At 39.1% G+C, this 25,532-nt stretch overlaps 1 protein-coding gene across 1 annotated transcript; it reads left to right on the forward strand.

Annotated features, from left to right (window-relative positions):
• The first annotated feature begins 399 nt into the window (after positions 1-399).
• On the forward strand, positions 400-25,024 carry LOC136696441 (interferon-induced very large GTPase 1-like). Its single transcript, XM_066670856.1, has 5 exons — positions 400-411; positions 5,156-5,246; positions 7,335-7,933; positions 19,108-20,641; positions 20,687-25,024. The coding sequence occupies exons 1-5, from the start codon at positions 400-402 to the stop codon at positions 23,863-23,865; spliced, it is 5,415 nt and encodes a 1,804-aa protein (XP_066526953.1). The 3' UTR covers positions 23,866-25,024.
• Positions 25,025-25,532: the final 508 nt, after the last annotated feature.

Raw genomic sequence — 25,532 nt, forward strand, 5'->3', positions numbered from 1 at the left:
TTTTTCAACAGTGTTTTGTATTCTTAAGGCGGCAAGCATATACCTGTCCAACGCCTTGAAAATGTAGGTAACCCACTGATGGTAGGACACTGCTGGTCCACCATTGGACCACTCAGATTATTGCCCACTGAAGAACATCTCAGTAGTTTTGGATCTCCTCAAACTAATTTTAAATGATTTTAATGATTTTTTTATTCTATAATTTTACATTAAAATACACCCATTATATTATAATAATACTTACTCTAACTTTAAGTTGGATGTGACATTTGGAAGATTTGGATTTTGGTCATGGTATCTCACAACTGAATTATGTTATGTTATGTCAATATGGCATCAGAATGATGTTTTGAAGACCCTGCATTTTGGTTTCTTAACATTGCAGCTTGGGGCAGCACGATGATGCTGCAGGTACTGTCGCTGTGACACAACTCTAGGGTCCTGGAGTGCCAGGTGACTGAGTAGTTTGGTGTGTTCTTCCTGTGTCCACGGGGGTATCCTCCGGGTGTTCCGGTTTCCTTCCAAGGTCCAAAAACACACGTTAGGCGGATTGGTGACTCAAGTGTCTTTAGGTGTGAATGTATGAATATGTGTCACCCTGCGAAGGACTGGCGACCCCTCCAGGGTATTTTCCTGCCTTGCTCCCAGTGATTCCGGGTAGGCTCAGGACCCACTGTGACCCTGAAATGGATAAGCGGTTACAGACAATAAATGAATAAATTAATTAATCTCAGTATGACATCAGAATGATGTTTGGAAGACACTGGATTTTGGTTTTATAACATTCAACTTGGGACTGCAACAGGTAGTGTCGCTGTCACACAAATCTAGGGTGCTTAGTGATTAGTTGAGTGTGTTTTCCCTCTGTTCATGTGGGTTTTCTCCGGGTGCTCCTATTTGCTCCCATGGTCCAAAAACACATGTTGGTAGCTCAATTGGCTACTCAAAACTGTCCATAGGTATAAGTGTGTGAATGAGTGTGTGAGTGTGTGTCACCCTGTGAAGGACAAGTGCCCCTGTGATTCCAGGCAGGCTTCGGACCCACTGCAACCCTGAAGTGGATAAGCAGTTACATTCAATAAGTGAATGAATGAATGAATGAATGTTGCATCTTAAAATAACTTAGTATATCCAATATTGTTAGAATGTCACATTGAGTTGACATTTACATTATGAGACACTGGGTTTTGTTTACCAATACTTCACAAAATGTAGGTATTTTACATCAAGATGACGTTAAATTTGAAGTACTACACCCCATGACCTAAAACCAACAAAATATCATGTCTATTGATGTTAGTCTAATCTTTACCAGGCGTTGGGTTTTGGTCACCCTATAATATAACTTAAGGTTGGCATTTTTTTTTATATCAACTTGATATCAGGATGTTACATTTGGGAAATGTTGGATTTTGGTTACATATCGTCATGACTTAAAATCAATAAATTTTCAATGTCTATTGATGTTATGCATACGCTAAAACACAGATGAACTTTATTTGCAAAAAAGAATAATGAAACAGAGACTGGGACTAGGGCAAAAACCAAAACGAGGGAAAGTAGAAACAGACAGACGTGAGACTCAATGACGACGGAGAAACAAAACAATGACAGGAAACGAAGCGAGGCACGAACGAGACAAAATGAGGAACAGACAAACTGACGGGAGCAATACGACTTAGAAATGAAACAACTGGATATGAGACACAACCAAGGTGAAATGTCCGACAAGAGGAAGTGAAAGAAGGGGACTTAAATACAAAACACAAACGAGATGCACCCGAGACAGATAACAAGGGGGCAGGGTAACAAATGAGACACAGACGAGGAGGCGGAACAAGGGCAACAACAAACAGAGCTATGTGCTGAGAGACCACATGGCAGGAAGAACAGACATGAGAGGACGAGGGAGTGACACAACTTAAAACCAACAAATTATCAACATCTATTGATGCTAGGATGGCACATTGAGCTGACATTAAAATTCCGACATTTATCAGGCATTGGCATTTGGTCACCATAACTTACAACTAAATGTTGGTATTTTATATCAGTTTGACATCAGGATGTGGCGTTTGGAAGACGTTAGATTTTGGTTACACAACATCATAAATTAAAACCAACAAATGATCTGAGGGAAGGGAGGGTGGTGTGTGTGTGTGTGTGTGTTGAGCCGCGCCTCAGCCACAACACTCGGCCGAACCTGTGCCGAGAGTTTCCCAGACTCGGGCCAGAACTATGCCGACTCTGCGTGCCGGCATTGGGCTGAGTGTGGGCTGATACAATTTTCCTAACTGGGTAGGGCTGGGAGGTATAACGATAATATCACATACCACTGTATTTTAAGCTGTGGACAGTATCTTAAAATGAGGGCGGTGTTTATTACGTGTGTGGTGTGTCAAATTTCGGTTCTGTGTCTTTAAAAGTTGGCTAAAATGTTAATGTGCATTTAAGAGAGCCACAAGGAGGGGGCGCTGTGGGAGCTCAATGACTGCTGATGTCACGGTCCGAAAACGGGTGGAGAAAAACACAAGCCCAGTAGCCCACCGCCGTTATAAGTGTAGCGCTGAGTTTGTGTTAAAAGAGAAAATAATTAAACTAAATTCTCAGAAAATCCTTCACTCGACTTTGTGCTCACATGTATATGGCTTTTTCCAAATTGTGTTTTTGAGCCTCAATTTGCTGAAAAACTGCTGTTGTGTGCTAAACCACAAGTGCCCGTTAGCGCCAGCTGTGCTTCTAAACAGTACCCCGTCTTATTTCGCTTATTTTTGTTTGTTCCTTCAGCAGGAATTGCTGAAATTTGCTCTCTCCCAGAAACAAGTTTTTATCGTCAACACGTGTGTCGGTGTGCACTGTCAGTGTTTAGCTAAATTCACTTGACTTTGTACTCAAAAGATATAAGGCTCAGTGCCTGACAGAGCACCCCCTCCTCACGGTAATACCGTATACCGATATATTATTTTGAGAGGGTATTACGGTATGAAAAATGTGGATACCGCCCATCCCTAGGGCTGGACAATAATTTAATAACTATATATATTGCAATATAAAATGTTCCAATAACAATGATGATTTTTAAACATTTTCAAAATTTTAATATTCATTATTTGCAGCATTTGTCACTGACTGACATTAGAGGGCGCTGTCATTAGTTCAGCACTCAATTTAAAACTTAATTTAAAAATATTAATATTGACAAAGCCAACAGGTTTGTTTGATAGTGATGTCATGTTTCTTGTTTGTTCTTGGAGGTTTTTGAGTGGATTTTATACTGTTTACATCGATACTGTATCAATGATTGTATTGACTGAAATTAAAAAATATATTGTGATATAAATTTTGCCCATATCGTCCAGCCCTATATACAAATAGTGTATGATTTTATATTTAATAATAAAATATACCTGTAATATTTGATTTTAAAACAAGTTTATGCTGAAATTAAACACTTGATTTTCTTAGTGAGAGTAAAACATCCTTTCCTGATAACACACTTAAATTACATGTTCTTAATTAAGCTCACACTTGAAAAACACTACACTTTGGATCTTGTTTTGGTTACAAGCCGGTAAACAGCACCTTGTACTCCAGGACACACAACTATGGAGTGAGATCATTGTCTTTTATGCAAGAGCACAAACATGACATTCAATTGAGCCAGCTGTACTCAACAAGCACAGAATCAAGAAAACTGAGCGAAAACAGTGACAGAGCAGAACCACTGTGCAGCACATGTGCTCACTTCCTGTAGCTTTGCGCTCATTTCACTGTTTTCAGTGCGCGGCCCAGTTTTTCCTCGCTTCTGTAATTTGCACAATAGAGTCCAACTGCAAGGAGGAAAGGTGTTTCTGTAAATCAAGGACACCCACTTATCTGTTATTAACAGATATGTCAGAAAATGGCTTCTCACTGGTGGAGACAATTCATCTTTCATTGGCAGATATGTCGGAAAGTGCTTTCTCATTGGCAGAGACAACTTAAATATGAAACCAGAGCCAGTGCTTAATTTGAACTGGATCCTGCCAAAACAAGATCCAGGATCCTCTCAAATTTGTAGTGCATGTATTTCCAGAACCTATTTACCCACCCACAACTAACATCACGCACTGGGCGTTCCCGGTGGGGTGTGTTTGCATCACAGAAACGCCCTCAGTTGGTGCTGCAATTAGACCCTCCTCGAATTTGTGCTTGCTTCTCAGTTTTAACAGATTCAAGATCTTCAATCTGAAGCTTCGAATTACTGTCAGTGCTTGATTCGTTCTACAATGATCATGTGACCAAGGACATCCAAAGATTCATTTCAGTACACAACCACGTAACTGCTGTAGGAAAAGATTCAAAAGCAGCAAAGCCCGGGGAGCGCTTCGATCACTGCCCACTATAAAAGCAGTTTCACAAGCACTCTCTCAGCTTTCACATCCATGCACAATTCTGTCATGTTAAATACCTTATAAAGCACACCCACAAGAGCCTTGCCTATGGAAAAACAGGCAATGGACTAGGGCTGTGATAAATGTGAATGTTTTATCACAAGCACTGCTCAATTGAGTCTGCAAGAATATTAGAATTTTAGATATCAACAGAATTACTACATCACAAAAAGTGCCACCCTATAACAATAGGTTCTCCAGTGTGCCTCATCAAGATGTGTTATGAGTGTATTCTAAACTTATTTTTTAATATATTACTGTTCTCTGTATTGTAACAGAATACATTATTCATCCATTGAAGTTTTCTGCAAAATCAACAATGAGATATTGAAGTGCACAACAATTTAGTTTTTATTGTCTTTTTATAGAGGCATTACAGGTCAAATATATCAAAGCATTCAATAATTTAGTTGTATTGGTTTATTTTATTTAAACAACAAAGACCATGCAAATGGTATACACTTGAACACAGTTTTAAAAGTTGTAAAAAGGATGCTCGCCAGATACACGAAGTAAGTTGATGTTTTGGCCACCAGTTAGCAGTAATGTGCACTGTGTCCTGAAGCTTCAAGTAATGAACCATTTTTGGACACAGGAGGGAAGCTTTGGTTTGCCATCACTACTATATCACAGCAACTTTCAAATTTGTGGTAACTGCATTTAAGTGATAACACAAAAGTAAATTAAGTTGTTACTAACGCTTTCTTCTGACTCCCCCATAGCGGAACAAACCGAGGAGCCTTTCAATTGATAATTCAGGTGATCGGCTTCCAGGTTTTGAATCTGTGATGCATGTCCTGTTAAAACTGAGAAGTGAGCAGACCTTGAGAAGCGAGAAAAAAACTGGAACGCACCCTGAAAAGAATTACACTGAAATAAGCTACAGGAGGCTGTTGCTATCTTTTGCTCAGTTTTAGTTCTGTGTGCTTATTGAGTCTGACTTGCTCGATTTAATGTCATTTTGCGCTCTCGCAAAAAAGACAGTGATCTCACTCCATACACAACTTCTGCTGTGTCCTCATCGGTCCCAGAGCCTGCTCCGATCAGTCCCTGGTAGTGCTGGGTGATATGAGTGCAAAATCAATATCAACATTAATTGTAAATTTGACCATGATTGTGATTAATGAACGATTTTGTTTTTGTGACCCTTGTAGTTTTGTGACGAGGCTTGTGCTGTAAATATGCTCCAGTTTTGGTTGAAACTGTTTTTCTCAGCATTTACATTTGACTTTTTTGTTCAGTGTCATCATCATTATAGTCAAAATACAGCACTTCCAAACCACAGACGCTGTGTCTTTCTTTGGTAGTAACTGCTTGAGTTGCTTGGTCGTCCTCTGCATTTAGGTTGCTTCCTGTCTGCTTCCAGAGAGGAGCAGAATCATGTGACGACAGCTTCTCAGTCTCCATTTATTTCATGTTAAACTTAACATTTTTATCAGTATTATCGAAGTAAACTGTTTATTGGTGTAAAACATGAACTGAAGTTAATTTAGTGGTGAAAAATGTGATAAGGACAGCTGCAGTGTAGAGAGTTGTTAGCAACAGCATTCAGCGGACTGATACGGTGGTTGTGAAAAAAAAACGTGCTGTTATTGTGAAATAAAGCACGCTTTAGAACGCTTCTCAACCAATCAGAGTGTGCAACCAGAACTAACTGTTGTATAATTTCAAATAGCCTCTAGAGCACAAAGGGGATGAATTTGAAAATAAACTATTTAAAGTGGAACTGAGGAGTGGCAGAATGTTACCAAGCATATTTAAGTTGTAAAGAATTTCAGAAATTTTTCATATTTTAAACAGGGAATTCATATTTAATTACAGCACCATTTTAAGGTGGAACAGTGCAGTATTTTCTGGTTAGAATGCGCTCTTTTTTTAAGCATGAGCTATCTTGTTTATTCTACATTTTTACAGTTGCACAGCTAGGCTAAAAGCATGTGTTTACAAGAATGTCAACATTTGCTAGCCTATAGTTACCATACATTTCTCCTGAGTTTTCAGGAGCTCTGTCACAGCGTCATAATTCCCCTGACAAGAAACAAACCCACATTACATAGCTGCACCTGAAGACTGCTGCTAATTTTGACTGATGCTGTACAGTATTTACAACCACGGTTTTAAAGGAGAAAATTTACATTTGAAACTTAAATACTGTCAGGAATTTTACAGTGATTTTATAGTGTCTCATGTCTAATCTCATGCAGTAAAAGTAAAAATGACACTGTCACAGAGGCCCATTAATGAAATGACACAGCGACTGTAGCCCAACAACAGAGGTTAATAAGTCTGATAAAACTGTCCACGAGTACAAGAGAATGAACAGCTGAGTACAGTATTTTTGGTGTTGGAATACCGAATACTTAGAAAATAAGTGCTTCTCAATTGTGCATGTCCTTAACCACAAGTGTAATATTTAACTGTCTAATCTCTAAATTAGCAGGTAGTGTAATCTTCCCTTGTATCATTGACACATATGTTTGTATTATTTTGTATATTTAATACTTTCTTGCAATTCAAACGCTAAAAGGGCTTACAAACACACTCTGTCTGTTTGTCCACTTCCTCACAATTTTCCACAGCATGAGAAAACAACATTGAGTTTTTCCTACGCACAAAATGTATTAAAAGATATACCATTAGAATAAATACAAACTTTACCAACACATCCAATCCTGCGTTCATATAATGAATTCCTTATTAAATTAAATCAAGTCCATGAACTGGCTCTAATGCAGTGAGCTAAGTCAGGAGCAAAAACATTTAGTTACATTTAAAATAATTAAACAGATCATCAGGTGGCTACTTTGGGTTAATTTCTCAGTGCAGTGGGTGTATGGTAAAATTGTACAGGGACACAACCCTTTGTTTACATATTTTTAATTTGTGACTGTTTTGTTGCAGGAAAGAAGGACCTCAGGGTGGTTCTTCTGGGGAACGTGGGCTCAGGAAAGAGTGCAGCAGGAAATACTCTGCTTGGCTCATCAGTCTTTTTGTCAAAGCTCAGTGCCTCTCCGGTTACACTGCAATGTGAAGCTCATATTAAGACGCTGGGGGACAGACTGATCATGGTGGTGGACACTCCAGGACTGACACCAAAAGTAGACTGGAATACAGTTAAAAAGTGCCTACACTTCTCAGCCCCTGGACCCCACATCTTCCTGTTAGTGATCCCCCTGGGCAGATTCACTCAAGAGGAAATAGAAACCATGGAGAAGGCAGTGAAAATGTTTGGGAAGAAGCTTTACAGGTTCTCTATCATCCTCTTCACTTTTAAAGACAACTTGGAGAGTGACTCCATTGAGAAGCACATCAGCTCTGCTGGGAAGGAACTCCAACAGCTGGTACAGGAGTGTGGCGACAGGTACCATGCCTTCGACAACAAGAATTCTAGTGAAGAAGACCAAGTGAAAGCACTCTTACTGAAGATAGACGACCTGGTAGATGGAATCAATGGTGGTAGAGAATATATCCAGGAGACTGAGGATATGGAAGGACTTGCAGTAGGACCAGATCCTCTATGTTTAGGAGCCAAAAGCAGTAAGTAAACCGTTTTTGGAATTGCTTCATAGTTAAAGAAATGGTCACAGAGTGTTAGAAGGAGGAGTTAAAATAGGGAAAAGCAGCAGGACATTTTTCACAGTTTTCATGTTAAACATGTTTTGCTTCTTGATACAAGACAAAAGCCTGCAGTTATTTTTGATCTTCCAGAGTTGTCTATCTAATTACAAAAGAACTTACTCCAATTTGAAAGGTCCTTGGATACATTGAGTGATGACCACTAGCCATACACACTCAACAACCAATCAGTATTTGTTGACCAGCTGACTTTAATCTGGACTTCAGCCTCCTGACAGTGTAGTATTAATACAGTGTTGTCATAGAGAGTCAAGCAGTGTGTAAAAGTTAATGTAGTTGTACTCCCTACAAAATCACACCAAATAATTAAAATTCTTTCCAAATAGAGCTATTCTATTAATTTAATCAGTGTTATTGTATATTTATATATTGCAATAAACATTTATTTATTAATAGTAATAATATTTTTTTCACTGTTAATGTATTACCAATATTGTGCAGCCCTAGAATTGTCAGTCAAAAATGAGTTTGGCTATGTGAGAGAGAGGACACACCATGCCTAGGCTCCTAAGAAATTTGACATTTTCAGTTCATTTTAGCGATATGTGACACTTTAGTTCATATTAACTGTGTCTCTGAAGGTACCTACCTACATCATATCACACCATTTCAACAAAATCATATTGTCAGCAGAGGAATAATTTGCAATAATGGGCTGTTTTCATAAACGCTAGGCCTGGAATATCTGTCAGCTCCGCCGATCCGAGATCAGGCTCACAGAGTTGGTAGAGTGCCAACTCTACACATCCAAAATCCAGAGCAATGATCCTACATTTACATTACTTTAAAAACAATGATAAAGTGCTTTTTAAGAGTCGAGAATTCATGGATCAAACCACATTTAAAGGCAGGAAAATCAGCTTTTTCCCCAGACTTCAGTGCCAGTGTCATTCAGAGGAGAACGGCTGCTTGAAAGAGGGCTGAGGTTTGGTGTTCAGTACCCTGCCCAATTGTGGGTGCTGCTTGATAACAAAAAACACTTTTTTTGACAACCCCCAGGATGGTCAGACTGGGCTAGATCGCCTGAATAAAGCAGAGTGAGAATACCCTGAGCCAAGTGGTTATTTGTGCCATAAGTTACACATGAACTGTTTAGCAGCTCCAAATATCCACCTTCAGTTTTATGAATGTTGTACTATTTATAGAATTATCACTTTGTTACTCCCTTTCTTTTCTCCACATTTAGTTTAGAGCCCCTTTGATATACTGTCCGTTTCTGTATTAATGACAGTGTTAGTGATAGTGTTAGAATGGGAACCACAAAGTTGTGCTCGCCCCCTGCCATCTTTGTGTGGGGAAGGGGGCTTATGGTATACGTATTACTCCTTAATTGGAAATTTGTACACATGTGTTTACTAGGGAGACACCCCCACAAACACTTTTTTTTCCTTCTCTTCCTTTGTTCTTACTTACTTTTCTACTATGGGTTGGAGACCCTATTTCACCTGGCTACATTTCACTCACTTGTTTATTTGCTTATTTAATAAAGGGCTAATATAATTATTAATGTTGGAGGCTGAGATTAATTTTACTTCTTGGAACATGAAAAGTGTGAACGGTCCAATTAAAAGGTAAGAAATAATTTCTCACTTTAAACACTTACAAACAGATATTGTGTATTTACAAGAAACACACTTACTCCCCAAAGACCAAGCCAGGCTTAAAGCTCTGTAGCGTGGTAACAGTATTTGAATTATTTCTGCTTAATTGTGGTTATTAATTATAAATTATTATTACTATCATTAATTTTAGATAATAACAATGTTAATAATTTATCAGAAGTTTGGAAACTATTCACTAGAATGTGAGTTTTCAGGATCTTCAGAATTTATGGACAAACTCTCTACACAGTATTATTTCAAATCAAAGAACACTTTACTGGAAAGGAATAATCATCATTTAATAAATCAAATCAAATCAAATTTATTTATATAGCGCTTTTCACAACTGATGTTGTCACAAAGCAGCTTCACAGAATTCCAGTAAGACAAAGATTTGACATGAGATGTAAAAACAAATGTAAAACCCTCAAGTGAGCAAGTAATAAACATAGCACAGTTATTATAATCTCACAAAGGGATCAACGCAGATGAAACCCTTATGAGTCTAATAAGTGTCTAGGCAATCGGGCTTGTGTGAATAATATGGTTTGCCCTAAATGAAATATAACTAATGATTTATATGTAAATTTATCAAGAGACTAAATTAGACATCAGCTGTTTAGACATTAGACATTACTGTTGACGCAAGTCTATTCAACCGATGGATCCAGCGAATCAATCTCCTCTCTCCGAGGCCTTGGCTGTCGGGATGTCACAGCGGGTGATGGTGCCTCTAGAGGCGGAAGTGGTGACTTCCGCGATGAAGAGGGCCGTTGGGCTTCCCTGAGCCGGAGTGACGCTCGGGATTGCCTTTTGGAGAGGATGGTCACTGGTCTGGTTGAGAATTCCCCGAAACGAGGGGCCGTCGAAAGAAAAGCTCTCTGTTTTTTTCCAAATTCAGAGGCGACGTCTTGAAGTCCATATATAAAGTTAATATACTAAATATTTATTAATCTCGGAGGTGGAGTCTTATTCATTCATTCATTCATTATCTGTAACCCTTATCCAGTTCAGGGTCGCGGTGGGTCCAGAGCCTACCTGGAATCATTGGGCGCAAGGCGGGAATACACCCTGGAGGGGGCGCCAGTCCTTCACAGGGCAACAAAGACACAGACACACACACACCTATGGACACTTTTGAGTCATGGAGTCTTATTCTGGCCAAAAATAAGTGACCACCTCAAGTTCCCCAGAGACCAAATCTTTAACTCTGCTCCGGATAAAACACAATTGAGTTAATACGTCATATATATTTGAGTGTTAATACATTGAATATAATGATGTAGGTACACAAACTACTCTAGTTATTATAGATTAATTAACATTCTTTTAAACTGAAAAGGGAATTGGTCTTCTTCGTGACTCGAAATTAACATTAATTCATCAAATCAATTAATGTTAGTATACATTCACCTGAGAATAACATATGATAAACAATAATAAAATATTACATAATACATAACTGGATTTAGAAAAGCATAGTGTCCAAGATAACTCTTTTGGGAACCAAGATAAATGAGAGAGAGAGAGAGAGAGAGAGAGAGAGAGAGAGAAAGAGAAAACGGGGTGCTTTTGGTGAAATATGATTTCCCAAATGTCCACTTGGAGGCACTGTTGGTCCATGCTGTTCCAGCTGGATTAAACTATGACCTTTTAGAGAAAATTAGCTGCATTCCTTGGGCCATCTGCCGATCTCCGGTGAGACTAAGTCCGAAGCTGAGGGTGATAAATGCTCCGGGAGGCTTGGGTCTCCTCACGTGGTGAGTTTTATGAGTTCTCAGGCTCTGTTGAGTTATCTTGTGGTCTAATGGTGTTTCTGGTCATCATAAAGTTGGATCAAGATCACTTAGTGCAGATATGAACCTTTTTGTGGACCTCCTAGGGTCAAACTGGAAAGGGTTCTCGTGACCTTCTAAATCTCCAACAGACTATGTGTGTGTGCATGTGTGTGTAGGGGTGGTTTCGTGGAGTCTCTACACACAGTGCTGTGAAATGTGGTATTTCCCCTTTTTTTCTTTTATTATAAAAATGGAAATTTGAAGGCTGAATCTTAAAATTTTTCATCACTTGATCTGGATCCATAGTCTTAAAAAGGTTCAGCATGCCTCGGCCTTCCTCTACTACAGCTCTTAAATAGACCAATCATATTTCTCAAATTTCAGCTAGGGGGTATTTCCACTCTAATAAACAGAAAATAAATTGTTAATACATACAGGTCATTTTTACTCCCAAAAGCAGATATGTTTTTGTTTCTGGAATTTTGTTCCAAACTGCAGTACTCCTGGTGAACCTTTATGCACCTAATTATGACAATGCTGTTTTTGTAAATAAATGAATATCCTCATTACCTGATATGGATACCCTCAGGAGACCGCAGTTGTGTTACTGATCCTCATTTAGACTGCTCAAACCCCAGTTCTCTAATACCTTCAGTTATGTCTAAGGTCTTCCCTTTATTTTTAAACAGAAAAGGCGTGACTGATCCTTGGAGTCGCTATTATCCCAACACAAGGAATTTTTCCTTTTACTCCATGGTCCACCACACTTTCTCACGTGTAGATTATTTTTTAATTGATCGTAAACTTCTTTCAACCATAACCACAACAGATCATTTGTCGGCTGTTCACACTCCCTTACTGCTCAAAGTGAATTTTGTTTCCACTTTCCCCAATCCAGTTTTGTATGTATGTATGTATGTGTGTATATATATATATAGGTAGCAGGTAGTGTCGCAGTCACACAGCTCCAGGGGCCTGGAGGTTGTGGGTTCGATTCCCGCTCCGGGTGACTGTCTGTGAGGAGTTGGTGTTCTCCCCGTGTCCGCGTGGGTTTCCTCCGGGTGCTCCGGTTTCCTCCCACAGTCCAAATACACACGTTGGTAGGTGGATTGGTGACTCAAAAAGATCACACGCACACACATGCACATGCACACACACACGCATATATACACACACATAAACACACACACACACACAGACACACACAAATCCAATGTTATTGGATTCTGAAGGGCTATGTTCTGGTCTATGGCAACACTGGGATCTGTCTCAAAGATGGATTCCAACCTGTAGAACCAGCTGGACACAGTTTTGGGGTTTAGATGCCCTCTGGTGTAAAAAAGGGCCAATTCAACCTCAATCTCTCACATATGCACAGACACACACACACAAGCACACACATATGCACACGCACACACCATACACAGACACACACTCACACATGCACACACAAACATGCACATACACACACGCTAACACACATGCACACACAAGCACACACCACACACGCTAACACACACACACACACACAATAATAATTGCTTATTACAATCACTTTATAGTTTAGCGACTACATTCTACCGCTGAGTTTGAAAATGCTGCTGTAAAACACTGAAATAAATTTAAAAAGAAGAGCATTATTTGCCACCGTTACAGAGCTTTTCTGATGCACTCTGCATTACTGACCAAATATGCATTTCTTTAGACACAGACAGAAATACCAGCTGAGAGAGATCAGCTTTCTGTCTCAAACAAATCATCCTTTATAGTGTAACCTCAGAAATGTGAAACAATAACACGTGGAATTGAGGATAACATTCACTTATTAAATAAACCAAGTGAAGTGTTTTAAAAAGGGGTCAATCCAAGGAGACCTTAGAGAAAGAACATCCTCCAAGATGATCCTCCAAGTTGGTGCAGAGTATTGCGGCCTGTGTTTCCCTGTTCTTTGACGGTAAAACCAACCTTTCACCCTGATCAGGGCGGAGCAATCTTCTGCCTCACCCTTGTGGCTCTAGGTGCTCCAGCCCCAATCAGGGCCACAACAGAAATTCTACCAGCTGTTTCAGAGAAACATCTACTTTAAGCAATACATTACAAAAATGGATTTTTATTTCAAGATCAGTCATTACTCAGACATTAGAGGGACTCACTTTAATAAATAAACTGGAAAAAAAAATTATCAATGATAATTCCAGTCAAAATCTTGTATTAGTACTTTATAAAAGAAAAAATAATTTTCTAATAATTAGTGTTCTTTATGAAATATTAAAATGAACCTTGTTTCTGAAAAATAACTGAACTGTAAACACAAACAGTCTTGAAGGCCCCAAGCATCCCAGAAGTTTAACTGTGAAATATTTACAGTCTGGCAATTTACAAATATATAATAAATAAAATATTAATAAAATATGTACAATTCTGGTAAGTGGAGACTCTACATCACTAAATACTGAGAAAAACAACATGTGCAAATGTGTTCATTTACAGCAGGTTGAAGTTATTGCTGGGTTTTCGGTTTACACACAAACACATGCTTTCACTTTGTCGAAGATGGGGCGGAGTGGGCGGGGCTTTACGCGCTCATGTGCCTCGAGCTCCGGTTCCGGCTTTGGCCAACGTCGTGTCCGCGCGCGTGACCCACAGCGAAACTTCATCTGCTGGCCGCTTTGGGGCGTGTCACTTAAAAACAGTAGTAGTACAGACAAGTCCATAGAATTGAGGATAATATTCACTTATTAAATAAATCAAGTTAAGTGTTTTAAAAAAGGATCAATCAAAAAGATTAAAGGATTAAACCAATGTCAACACTTCCCACTTCATTAAACAGGTTCTGATAGCCCCGGGAGTAGTACAGACAAGTCCAGACCCCTTCCTCCATGCTTTGTTTGGTTTTAATACATGTCTGTAATCGCACAGAGGCCTGTAAAGGACAGAGGAGGATGAAACATCGGTCTCCGGCATTTTCTCACACTGAGTTTGAGCTTGGGGCTTGTGTCGTGACGCAGCCTGTTGCACGCGGCACTGATTGGCCACAGCCCAGTGAAACTCGCTTCTCATTTGCATAATGTTGGAGAAGTCTAAAACAATTTGCCGCTCGCTTTGCCTTGTTCGAAAACCCGTCCCTTCATTGACTGAATAGATGCAAATGTCGGGTTTGGCTTGTGACTACACCGCCTCCCCACAACACACATAAATAGAAAATTGAGCAAGGTTTGGGTTCAGCTCATTTCCCACAGAGCACAGACAGAGAAACACAGCGGTGAATGATCTGATAAATCAGCTCCTACAGAAGAACATGTCTAGGAACAGTAAGTACAGTCTGTTGGATCAGTCGAGGTGAAAGGATGAAAAACTTAGATGAACGACTTAGAAACCTCACAAAGAAAAGGTGTTTTTTAAAAGTATCATTTCAGCATCATCACTGTAATGTGTACATGTACCTTAAGTCTAATTAAATCAAATGTAATGCTAAGACGTGATTTGCTTTTTGATACAAGTCTCTCTGATTAAACTTCATTTAAATTCTATGTAGATACACTCACTACAAATCACCCTAAATCTAGAAGTCATTAAATGAAAGATTTTGTATTTTTGCATATCACAACACGTATTTAGTTTAAATATATATTTGCACTCTCTATGTATTTCCAATGATGTGCAGCCCTAGGATTGTCAATAAAATATTCTTGAATAGGGTTTGAGGCAGTTATATGATAATTCAAATATGCATCATAGTGTAAATTGGTGGAGTCTTCTAGTTCTAAGGAAAAATTAAAGAAAGATGTTTTGGACACCAAACGTTAAATTGTAATTATGGCAAAAATAAGTAATTACTATAATGTCAAATTATTTATTTACAAGTTTGCTTATTTTATAGTGATGTGTTGCCTGACATTGGTGCATTATTATACATTTTGATTAAATAACAAAACAAAACTGCTATTTGTATTGTTTTTCTTTTGCAGCAGCTGATGATTCAGGAAACGGAAGTACAGATGCTACAGTAGAGGTTAGACCATCTTCTCTACACAGAATCTCTCCAGATCTTAGACTGTTGTAATGTTCAGAATCTCTCCTCATTTTAGACTGGTCTCCTCTATAAAATCTCTCCTGATCTTAGACCAGTCTTCTCTATGACACCTCTCCTGATCTTAGACTGGTCTTCTCTATGAAATCTCTCGTGATCTTAGATCGGTCTTCTCTATGAAATCTCTCCTGATCTTAGACTGGTCTTCTCTTTGAAATCTCTCCTGATCTTAGACCGGTCTTCTCTATGAAATCTCTCCTGATCTTAGACTGGTCTTCTCTATGATACCTCTCCTGATCTTAGACTGGTCTTCTCTTTTAAATCTCTCCTGATCTTAGATCGGTCTTCTCTATGAAATCTCTCCTGATCTTAGACCGGTCTTCTCTTTGAAATCTCTCCTGATCTTAGACCGGTCTTCTCTTTTAAATCTCTCCTGATCTTAGACCGGTCTTCTCTTTGAAATCTCTCCTGATCTTAGACTGGTCTTCTCTATGACACCTCTCCTGATCTTAGACTGGTCTTCACTTTTAAATCTCTCCTGATCTTAGATCAGTCTTCTCTATGAAATCTCTCCTGATCTTAGACCAGTCTTCTCTTTTAAATCTCTCCTGATCTTAGACCGGTCTTCTCTATGAAATCTCTCGTGATCTTAGACCGGTCTTCTCTATGAAATCTCTCGTGATCTTAGACCGGTCTTCTCTTTGAAATCTCTCCTGATCTTAGACTGGTCTTCTCTATGAAATCTCTCCTGATCTTAGACTGGTCTTCTCTATGAAATCTCTCCTGATCTTAGACCGGTCTTCTCTATGAAATCTCTCCTGATCTTAGACTGGTCTTCTCTATGAAATCTCTCCTGATCTTAGACTGGTCTTCTCTATGATACCTCGCCTGATCTTAGACCCGTCTTCTCTTTTAAATCTCTCCTGATCTTAGACCGGTCTTCTCTATGAAATCTCTCCTGATCTTAGACTGGTCTTCTCTATGAAATCTCTCCTGATCTTAGACTGGTCTTCTCTATGACACCTCTCCTGATCTTAGACCGGTCTTCTCTATGAAATCTCTCCTGATCTTAGATCGGTCTTCTCTATGAAATCTCTTCTGACCTTAGACCAATCTTCTCTACGGAATGTCTTTAGATCAGAGACGATTTTTCCGTACAGAATCTCCTGAGATCTGAGATTGTTGTACTGTACAGATTCTCTCCAGTTCTGAGGACATAGTTCTGTTTATCTCTCCAGATATGAGATCATACTACTGTATGGGACATTTACAGATCTGAGTCCTTTGTTCCTTACAGAATCTAAGATTATTCTTCTGTCCAAATTCCATCCAGATCTAAGGTTATTTCTCCATACAAATTCCATACATAATTTTCCATATTAGAAATAATTTCTCCATATAGTGTTTGGCAAATTCGACAGCCATCTATCAGTCCCAACCTCAATAGATATGTAAGACAGAGGCAACATTATTACTCATTATATAAACTCCTAGATGATTAATTGGCAACCTATATATCCATCCATTATCTGTAACCGCTTATCCAATTTTAGGGTCGCGGGGGGGTCCAGAGCCTACCTGGAATCATCGGGCGCAAGGCGGGAATACACCCTGGAGGGGACGCCAGTCCTTCACAGGGCAACACAGACACACACATTCACACCTATGGACACTTTTGAGTCGCCAATCCACCTGCAACGTGTGTTTTTGGACCGTGGGAGGAAACCGGAGCACCCGGAGGAAACCCACGCGGACACAGGGAGAACACACCAACTCCTCACAGACAGTCACCCGGAGCTGGAATCGAACCCACAACCTCCAGGCCCCTGGAGCTGTGTGACTGCGACACTACCTGCTGCGCCACCGTGCCGCCCCAACCTATATATGGCACAATTTAAAACATACATTTACACACATCACTGTAACGTGAGCAAAACAGCTGGAAGTACTGTGCAAAATTCAAATAAAAACAAAATGCAATGATGTGCATATAATTTAAACCCTGTGCTGATAGTACAGATACATCACTATGAATGTTATAGCAGACCATTTATTTTTTTAATACATATTTTCCCAATTTTATTTTCATGGCAACAACGTTTCCAAAACATTTGGGACAGGGGCATATATACCAGTGTGTTACATCACCTCTTCTTTTAACAACATCTGCTAAATGTTTAGGAACTGAGTTACACATAGGATCACCAATCCCGACCAACCAAAAACATCCATTCTGTTCCCCTTGTACATGTAAATCAGAGAGAGTAGCTCATTTGTGCTGCACAGTTTGCGTTGGTCATCCTTTTGTCCTTCAGCAGAGGACACAGCCCACAGGACATTGTTGGTCCACTCACATCAGCGAAACACACACTAACACACCACCACCACATGAGTGTCACTGCAGCACTGAGAATCCACCACCCAAATTGTACATGCTAAGTGGAGGTCCTTACCATTGAAAAACAGGGACAAAGGGGGCAAAAAATATGCAGAGCAGCAAATGCTCTACACTTATAGAACTACTTTGTGCACAGTGGAGCTGACATACATTCAGTCAAGTACCAAAATCAGGTGACATTGGTGGCTAGCTGGGATTCATGTTTAAGAACAGGCAAAGATAAAATACATACATTTTACATGATATAGTACATAATCTTGACACTTACTATGGGGTTTATACTGATATAAACTACAGCCAGTGAATTATAAGTTCTCTAACAAATCTACATCAGACTGTAATAATCAGTGCAGTTTATTCATGTTCTTAAAGTAGAATATATTCATAAAGGTAAAACATGCTGTTATGAGAATTATATCATAGTGTGTTGCCAACACTGAGATAATAATAATTTTACAGAATACTGTTTAATGTATGGAGCTTATAACATGATTTAAGGATATGTATCTGAATTCACAACCACCAATCAGAGTCTCACCACAACTTCCAATTCCAAAGACATCTCAGAAAGTTCTGTGACCACGAAGTGTAGTTGAGTGAAATTTGTGAAAGAAAATATAGGACATGAATCGCAATGATAAGTTAATAAACGTAGCATATTTTAAGAGTTGTTGATGGACGTAACACACTGCAAATTGCTGAGTTTGCACTTTTTTTTAGCAGTGTTCACATTTTCCTAGGACACTTGGGTCAATTTGTCAAAACTGACACAGAGTCTGATATTTGAAATTTGAGACTGAGAAGTTTGAATTTAATTAAGTTTTAAAATCTGAAATTATTTCTTAAAAATATGGATCATCCCTAATGATAAACATACAAACAAATCAATAATAATATTTTAAAATGTTTATTTAAACTTTTTTTTTAATTTAAACCTTTATATGCTGTAGTCAGTTCAGTTTGTGTAGCATATGGCAGGAAGCCTCTGTGTACATTTATAGCAATGTAATTTTGAAGCATATTGAAGCAGCGTACTTGTATCTGTGAAGCAACATGTGAAGGAATGTACCTGTTATGTCTGATTTTTGTTCACTGCAATAAACCAGAAATGCATATTTATCTGTAGATTTCATGAATCTGAAAAGGTGAAATATAAGTTTAATAATAATTAAATGTTAAAACACTTTTTTTTATTTAATGTTTCAAAAAGGTGTTTATATTTCTTTATCAGGATGGTAAAAATAAGAAGACAGAAGACTGGAAAAAGAAAAAAGATTCAAGTATCAGTATTCAAAGCCTCATCTGTCGACTTAATCTGAACAACTTCTATCCCCATAAACTGACAGCGGAGGAAATATTAAGTATCAGTATGACTTCAATTCTGAGAAATGGGTCAGAAAACGAGTCTCTGAAAGAGGAAAACCTGGCCTTTTTGTACCTTCATAAATTGCTGACACTGGATTACAGAGCGAGATTTGTGTCCGTACATAAAGAAGTAACCATCTGTGAAGAAAATACAACACCTGGTAAAAATGATTTTTTTTGGAGTGATGTTGATGATTGTAGTGATATTAATAATGATGGAAATACACACATTCACCCAATGGACGTCCAGATGGCAGTGTTCCACTGTGCGGACAGTTTCCTAAAGCAGTACATAGTTACTAAACTCTCCTCCTGTCAGTACGCTCTCCCACTGCTGGTACCTAACCCTACATCTGCAGAAACTGAGCTCCCTCTCTGGACGTTCAGACAGGTGAGAAAGACTTGGAGGACAGCTGATGGTTACAGCAGGACTGAGCCAGTCTGTCAGGTCAGAGCTCCAATGGTGTTCTTCTGCAGACTGGGCTCTGTATCAACTTCCAAATCCCAGCTGCTGAACTCTGTGATTAACCCGAGCCATGACATCTTCTTCCACAGAGACAGTCCCAGCAGCAGCAGAACTTCCTTCTTTAAGGAGGGGCTGGTGGAGATCGCCTGGTACTGTCCTTCAGGAAACAATGATGATCTTTTCAGTGACATTACAGCCTTCTGCAACCTCCACGGTGATGCTGTAGAGCACAGGGAGCAAACTGAGTTTTTGACTCAACAATCTGCAGTCAATGTTGTCCTGATGCAGAACATGGATCTCAATGACAAAGACAAAGAGCTGTTACTGGAGCTCCAAAAATCTCCAAAGCCCTTGATCTGTGTTGTCAGTGATCTGCAGAATGGTGTTAAAATGGGAAGTGGAAACAACATAAAAATAGGAGTCAGCGGTATAAGACCGGCAGAACTACAACAAAACCTAAGACAGGTGACTGAAGTGTGTTTGAAAAAATGTCCAGATCACACTTTCAGTCTTGAGGAAATCTCAGAAGCAGCAAAACAATCTGGGTTCAGAGTCGATGAAGACAGAGAGGACTGTCAGAAAGGAAAAACTGGAGCTCTGGAGGTCATAAACCTGCTGAAGGGAGAAGACCTGTGTCAAATGAAAACCAAGTTCCTGCCCTGTCAGGGGACACTGTGGCACGACTGGACAAGGAAAAACAAACAGCTTTATCGCTTTTATGAAAATGTTGAACAGAACAAAAGCAAGACAAAGGAGGAAATGAGGGAAATACGGAAACAACAAAGGAACTCTTCATTTAATAACTTTATAAAAGCTGTGTTTAAAAATTTTAACTCTGAAACTATGGTGAAAGTGTACTTTGTGAAATGGCTTGGAGTCAACCTTGACACAATCTTTTCAGAGAAACTTTCAGAAGTCACTCACCAATATTCCAGTCTGTTGTCACTTGTGCATTCTATAAAACAAAAACATGAAAGAGATGAAAGTCTGTTGAAAGATGAGATGGAAGATCTTATGAGATTATCAGAGAATGTGGATGCACTGACACTTGGCCTGGAGCACATAGTCAGAGAAATGGGCCAGATCTACGAGGCCTGGGCTGAATGTCCTACAGAAATGATGGCAGAGATCCAGACTCTCCCTGCTCTGGCTGCAGATCTCCTGAACTCTGGACATTCACTGGAGCTGATGGATGGAGATGCTGCTCATGTTCCTCTGACCTGGATAGAGTCTGTTCTGGACAAGGTCACTGAGAAACTGGGAGACCAGAGAGTCTTTGTGCTGTCTGTTCTGGGTCTGCAGAGTTCAGGAAAGTCTACAATGCTGAACACCATGTTTGGGGTGCAGTTTGCTGTGAGTGCTGGACGGTGCACTAAAGGAGCGTTTATGCAGCTGGTCAGAGTCAAAGAAGAGGTTAAAGAAGAGCTGAAGTTTGACTACATCCTTCTTCTGGACACAGAAGGACTTCAGGCTTTAGAGCTGGTGAGTAAACACTCTGATCGCTCTCATGACAATGAACTGGCCACATTCGTCACTGGGCTTGCAGATCTGACTCTGATAAACATTTTTGGGGAAAGTCTTGCAGAAATGAAGGACATCATTCAAGTTGTAGTTCAGGCTTTTCTCAGAATGAAGAAAGTAAATCTGACTCCCAGCTGTAAGTTTGTCCATCAGAATGTTACAGATATCTCTGCTGCAGAGAAGAATGTGGAAGGAAGAAGGCGACTGCAGGAATTGTTGGACAAAATGACTGAGTTGGCAGCAGAAGAAGAACGGTGCAATGCTGAGTGTTTTACTGATGTCATCAGATTTGACATTGAGAAAGATGTGTATTACATGCCTCAGCTGTGGGAAGGTAACACCCCCATGGCTCCCCCCAACCCACGTTACAGTGAAAATATAGAGACTCTGAAACAGGCCATTCTTACAGCTGCAGCACAGAAGGAACCTCTACGATTCTCAGAGCTTAAAGTCCGCATTAAAGACCTGTGGGATGCAGTGGTGAATGAGAAGTTTGTGTTCAGCTTCAAGAACTCTCTGGAGATCGCTGCATACAGGAAGTTGGAGACTGAGTACTGGATTTGGACCTGGACCCTTCGGAAAGATATGCTCATCATTCAGGACAAACTGCAGAACAGGATTGAAAACGGAGCTCTAAAATCTGTCGATCGAGAACTGATTCATGAAGAAATTGAGAGCATGTACTGCACAGTGAAGAAAGAGATGGAAAAATTCTTTACTGAAGATAAAGAAGCTGTGATTCTATCCCAGTGGAAAACAAAAACAGAAATTAACATTAACGATGTACTTGACAGACTCACTCAAACGACTGAAAGAGAAATGAATGAACTTATTAAACTGAAGGCAGCATGTAAAATGCTAGATGAAAGGAAAGCTCAGTACATGAATGAGTTGTTTAACAGGAGTAAAGCTCTGGCGACTGAACTGAAAAACAAGACTGAGAAACTGGACCTTGAACAAGAGTTTAATAAAATGTGGAAGAAATGGATTTCAGATCTGACTGCAGGTGTTCCACCAGTTAAAGATCTGAACATAGAGCAGGAAGTGATGAGGTTACTAAATTCATCTTATGAGCCTGGACTTCTTAATTCCAGAAAGGATAGTGGTAATTACAGAGAGATTTGCAGAAAGGAAGACTTTTCTGAATATGTTACAGTGAAGAAAAGTTTTAAAGGTGTTTGGAATTATATTTTTTATTCCAAACCCCATGATTCAGTCAGAGATCTAGTGCAGCAGACGGTGAGAAATGTTACTGAGATCATCAGGTCTAAACCAATGTCCAGAACAGGCTACAGTGACGCATACACACAGGAGATTGTGGACTGTGTAAAGAAGCGAGTGTCAGAGTTTAAAGCTGAGGGATTTCTATTAAAGAATGAATTCACAGTAGATCTGTCTCTGTTTGTGTGTGACACTGCAGTTAGAGAGTTCACTAAGCTTCACAGACTCTTCAGAGAGACTAATGACCCTGTGATTTATCTGGAAAACAAGAAAGAAGAGTTTTTCTCTGTCTTCAAGAAGCTCTATGGAGGTGCCTCAGCCACCAGTGTGTTTGCGGACTCAGTGTGTAACAAACTCAAAGCATCAATCCTTCAGGCTGTCTATGATCAAACTGTCATTGATGCAGCTGGAGAAATGAAGGCAAATTACCCAGCATTCAGTGGGAACAGGTCAAACCTGGAGAAACACATCCTGCAGGATCTGGCAGAAACTGAAGACTTTCAACAGTTCATTACATACATCAGACGTCCAAAGGAGCACTTTTTACATTTTATAGAAAACAAATGTAGAGAGGAAATGTTTAGGGGACAGAACCCCAGAATACTGCAGATACTGAAGAATGCTGTGAACATGAAGGAGAAATGTGTGGTTGCTGCCATTCATAAAGCCACAGAGGAGACTAAAGAGAAGAAAGGAGATGTGAATGAGTGGCTGAAGAGGTTTGAAGAGGAACTCACAGAAAATATGACATTTACTGTGAAGGATCTTTCAGCAACTAATTCAGAAGAAAACATGGACACAGAGTTTTTTGGTAAATTGATAAATGAAGGTCTTCAGACTATTGTTAATGATCTAACTAACGACTTTAACAGTGTTCAGTCAGTCAGGATGGACCTGTTTAAGAAAAGCCCAGAAGACATTCTGAAGGAACAGTTGTGTGGATGTTGGGTGCAGTGCCCCTTCTGTGCAGCTATCTGCACCAATACAATGGAGAATCATGATGGAGATCACAGTGTTCCTTTCCACAGACCTCGAGGAGTCGATGGGGGTTGGTGGTATAAAGCAGATCATTTCTGTATAGAGTTCTGCACCAGTTTAGTGGCCAGTAACTGCTCCTTTGTCTTACCAGATGAAAAACATGTGCCTTACAAGAACTACAGAGAAGCTGGCCCAGAATACGCTCGTTGGAGCATCACCCCTGATGAGTCAAAACAGCCCTACTGGAAATGGGTTGTGTGTAGGTTTCAGAAAGACTTGGAGAAACACTATGGTGGAACATTCCAGGGAGAAGGGCATATTCCTTATGACTGGAGGAGAATTACAAAGGAAGAAGCTATAAAGAGCTTAAATTATGATTCACACAGGACTTCACACTGGAGAAGACTTTACCTTGGGAGATATTTATCAGAATATTGACTCCCAGATATTTAACAGTTATTCTGCATGCTTTGTTTATTAGCGTCTAGTTAGTAATAATGTATTCTTATTCTCTCAACTCAGACTGGAGGGACATTAACAGGATGAAAATGGGTGTGTTATTTAGTTTAGTTCCCTTTCTTTTGCTAGATTCAGGTTAGAACTGAAATGATGAACACAGCTGTGTCTTGTAAAAGTGTTGACACTGTATTTGATCATATTCAGGAACCAATTTATCAGTTAGAGTAATAGAGTAATATTCTTAATTCCTTATCAACTCAAATGATGTGGCCTATTTTGAATGTGTATTACTTTCTAACTGCTTGGAATAAATGAAGATAATTTGTATATTTTTAAAGTAGAAAGGTATGTGGGTTTTGGCCATAAGAATGTTTCCATATGCTTACAATTTACCCCTGAACGCCACAAAATTTAGACACACTTTTTCTTTTTCCTTCAAGTAATTTTTTACACTTCATATCACTGTACAGACTACAGTCCAGACATCACCTGGGATCCAGTCTGTGGCTCCAATGTGGATATCTATGTAAACCTGTGTTAATGCAAGCCGTATTTGGCAATATTTGGTTCAGAAAAGCAATAATGGACTCATTAGGTGTGTAACTATATGTCCTTTTTGAAACATTGGAGTAATAAATCCCTAAAGTGTCAGAAAATTGTGTCAAACTGCACCAATACTTAAATGAAAGCTTATAGTTCCCTCTTGTGGCTGATGTCAGTTTCGCATGATTATGTCATTTATCTGGGTTAAAGCCTCTGTAAATACAGTGTCCCCATTTACAGGTTTATTTTATTACTGATAAATATTCATTCATTCATTCATTGTCTGTAACCCTTATCCAGTTCAAGGTCACGGTGGGTCCAGAGTCTACCCAGAATCATTGGGCACCTGGAGAGACACCCTGGAGGGGGCACCAGTCCTTCACAGGGCACTGATAAATATTTTGAATTATATTTGATAGGATGCTTGTAGGCAAACAATAAGGTCTTATATAAACACAGAGATATTTTAGTACAAGTAAAAATATATATTTTGATTTTGAAATAAAAATTCCATGTAATAAATAGAAATCTGAAAACTCAACTCTTTAACACTTCACTAATTCATAATAATCCTGAGAACCAGCCCCTTCATTAGATACATCATTAATTCATTATATTTTCAGAAATGAACAATATTCATATTACTTTAATTTTATTTATTTTGGGCACATGTTTTGCTTGAGGCAGATTCCTCATTGTGTGTCTTAATATTTACATTAATAATTACACCACTCCAGTGGAAAGAGGACAGCTCCAACTTTCACATGGCACCTTCATCTGGTTTATATCGTATACAGTATGAATGTTGTGAAGTGGAGAATGTGAAAGTTACAGTCTGAAACCACCAGCGGTTTAATGGAATATAATAATAAAGAGGCAAAAAACAAGTGAAACCTACGATTACAAGTTAATAATAAAGAAAACTAACAAAATATTTTATTTGATATTTTACAACTAACATCACAGTTAAATCTCTGTAAGGGAAATTAAAATGGGTTTTTATACAATATCAATTTTTAATTCCAGTTATTCCTATTGAGCTTTAGACATATCATTAGAATAAAAGTAGAGGGGGAAAGTTCATGAATGAACTTTTAATTTGG

Source organism: Hoplias malabaricus, chromosome 5 (genome assembly GCF_029633855.1).
Source record: "Hoplias malabaricus isolate fHopMal1 chromosome 5, fHopMal1.hap1, whole genome shotgun sequence".
NCBI classification, from domain to species: domain Eukaryota; kingdom Metazoa; phylum Chordata; class Actinopteri; order Characiformes; family Erythrinidae; genus Hoplias; species Hoplias malabaricus.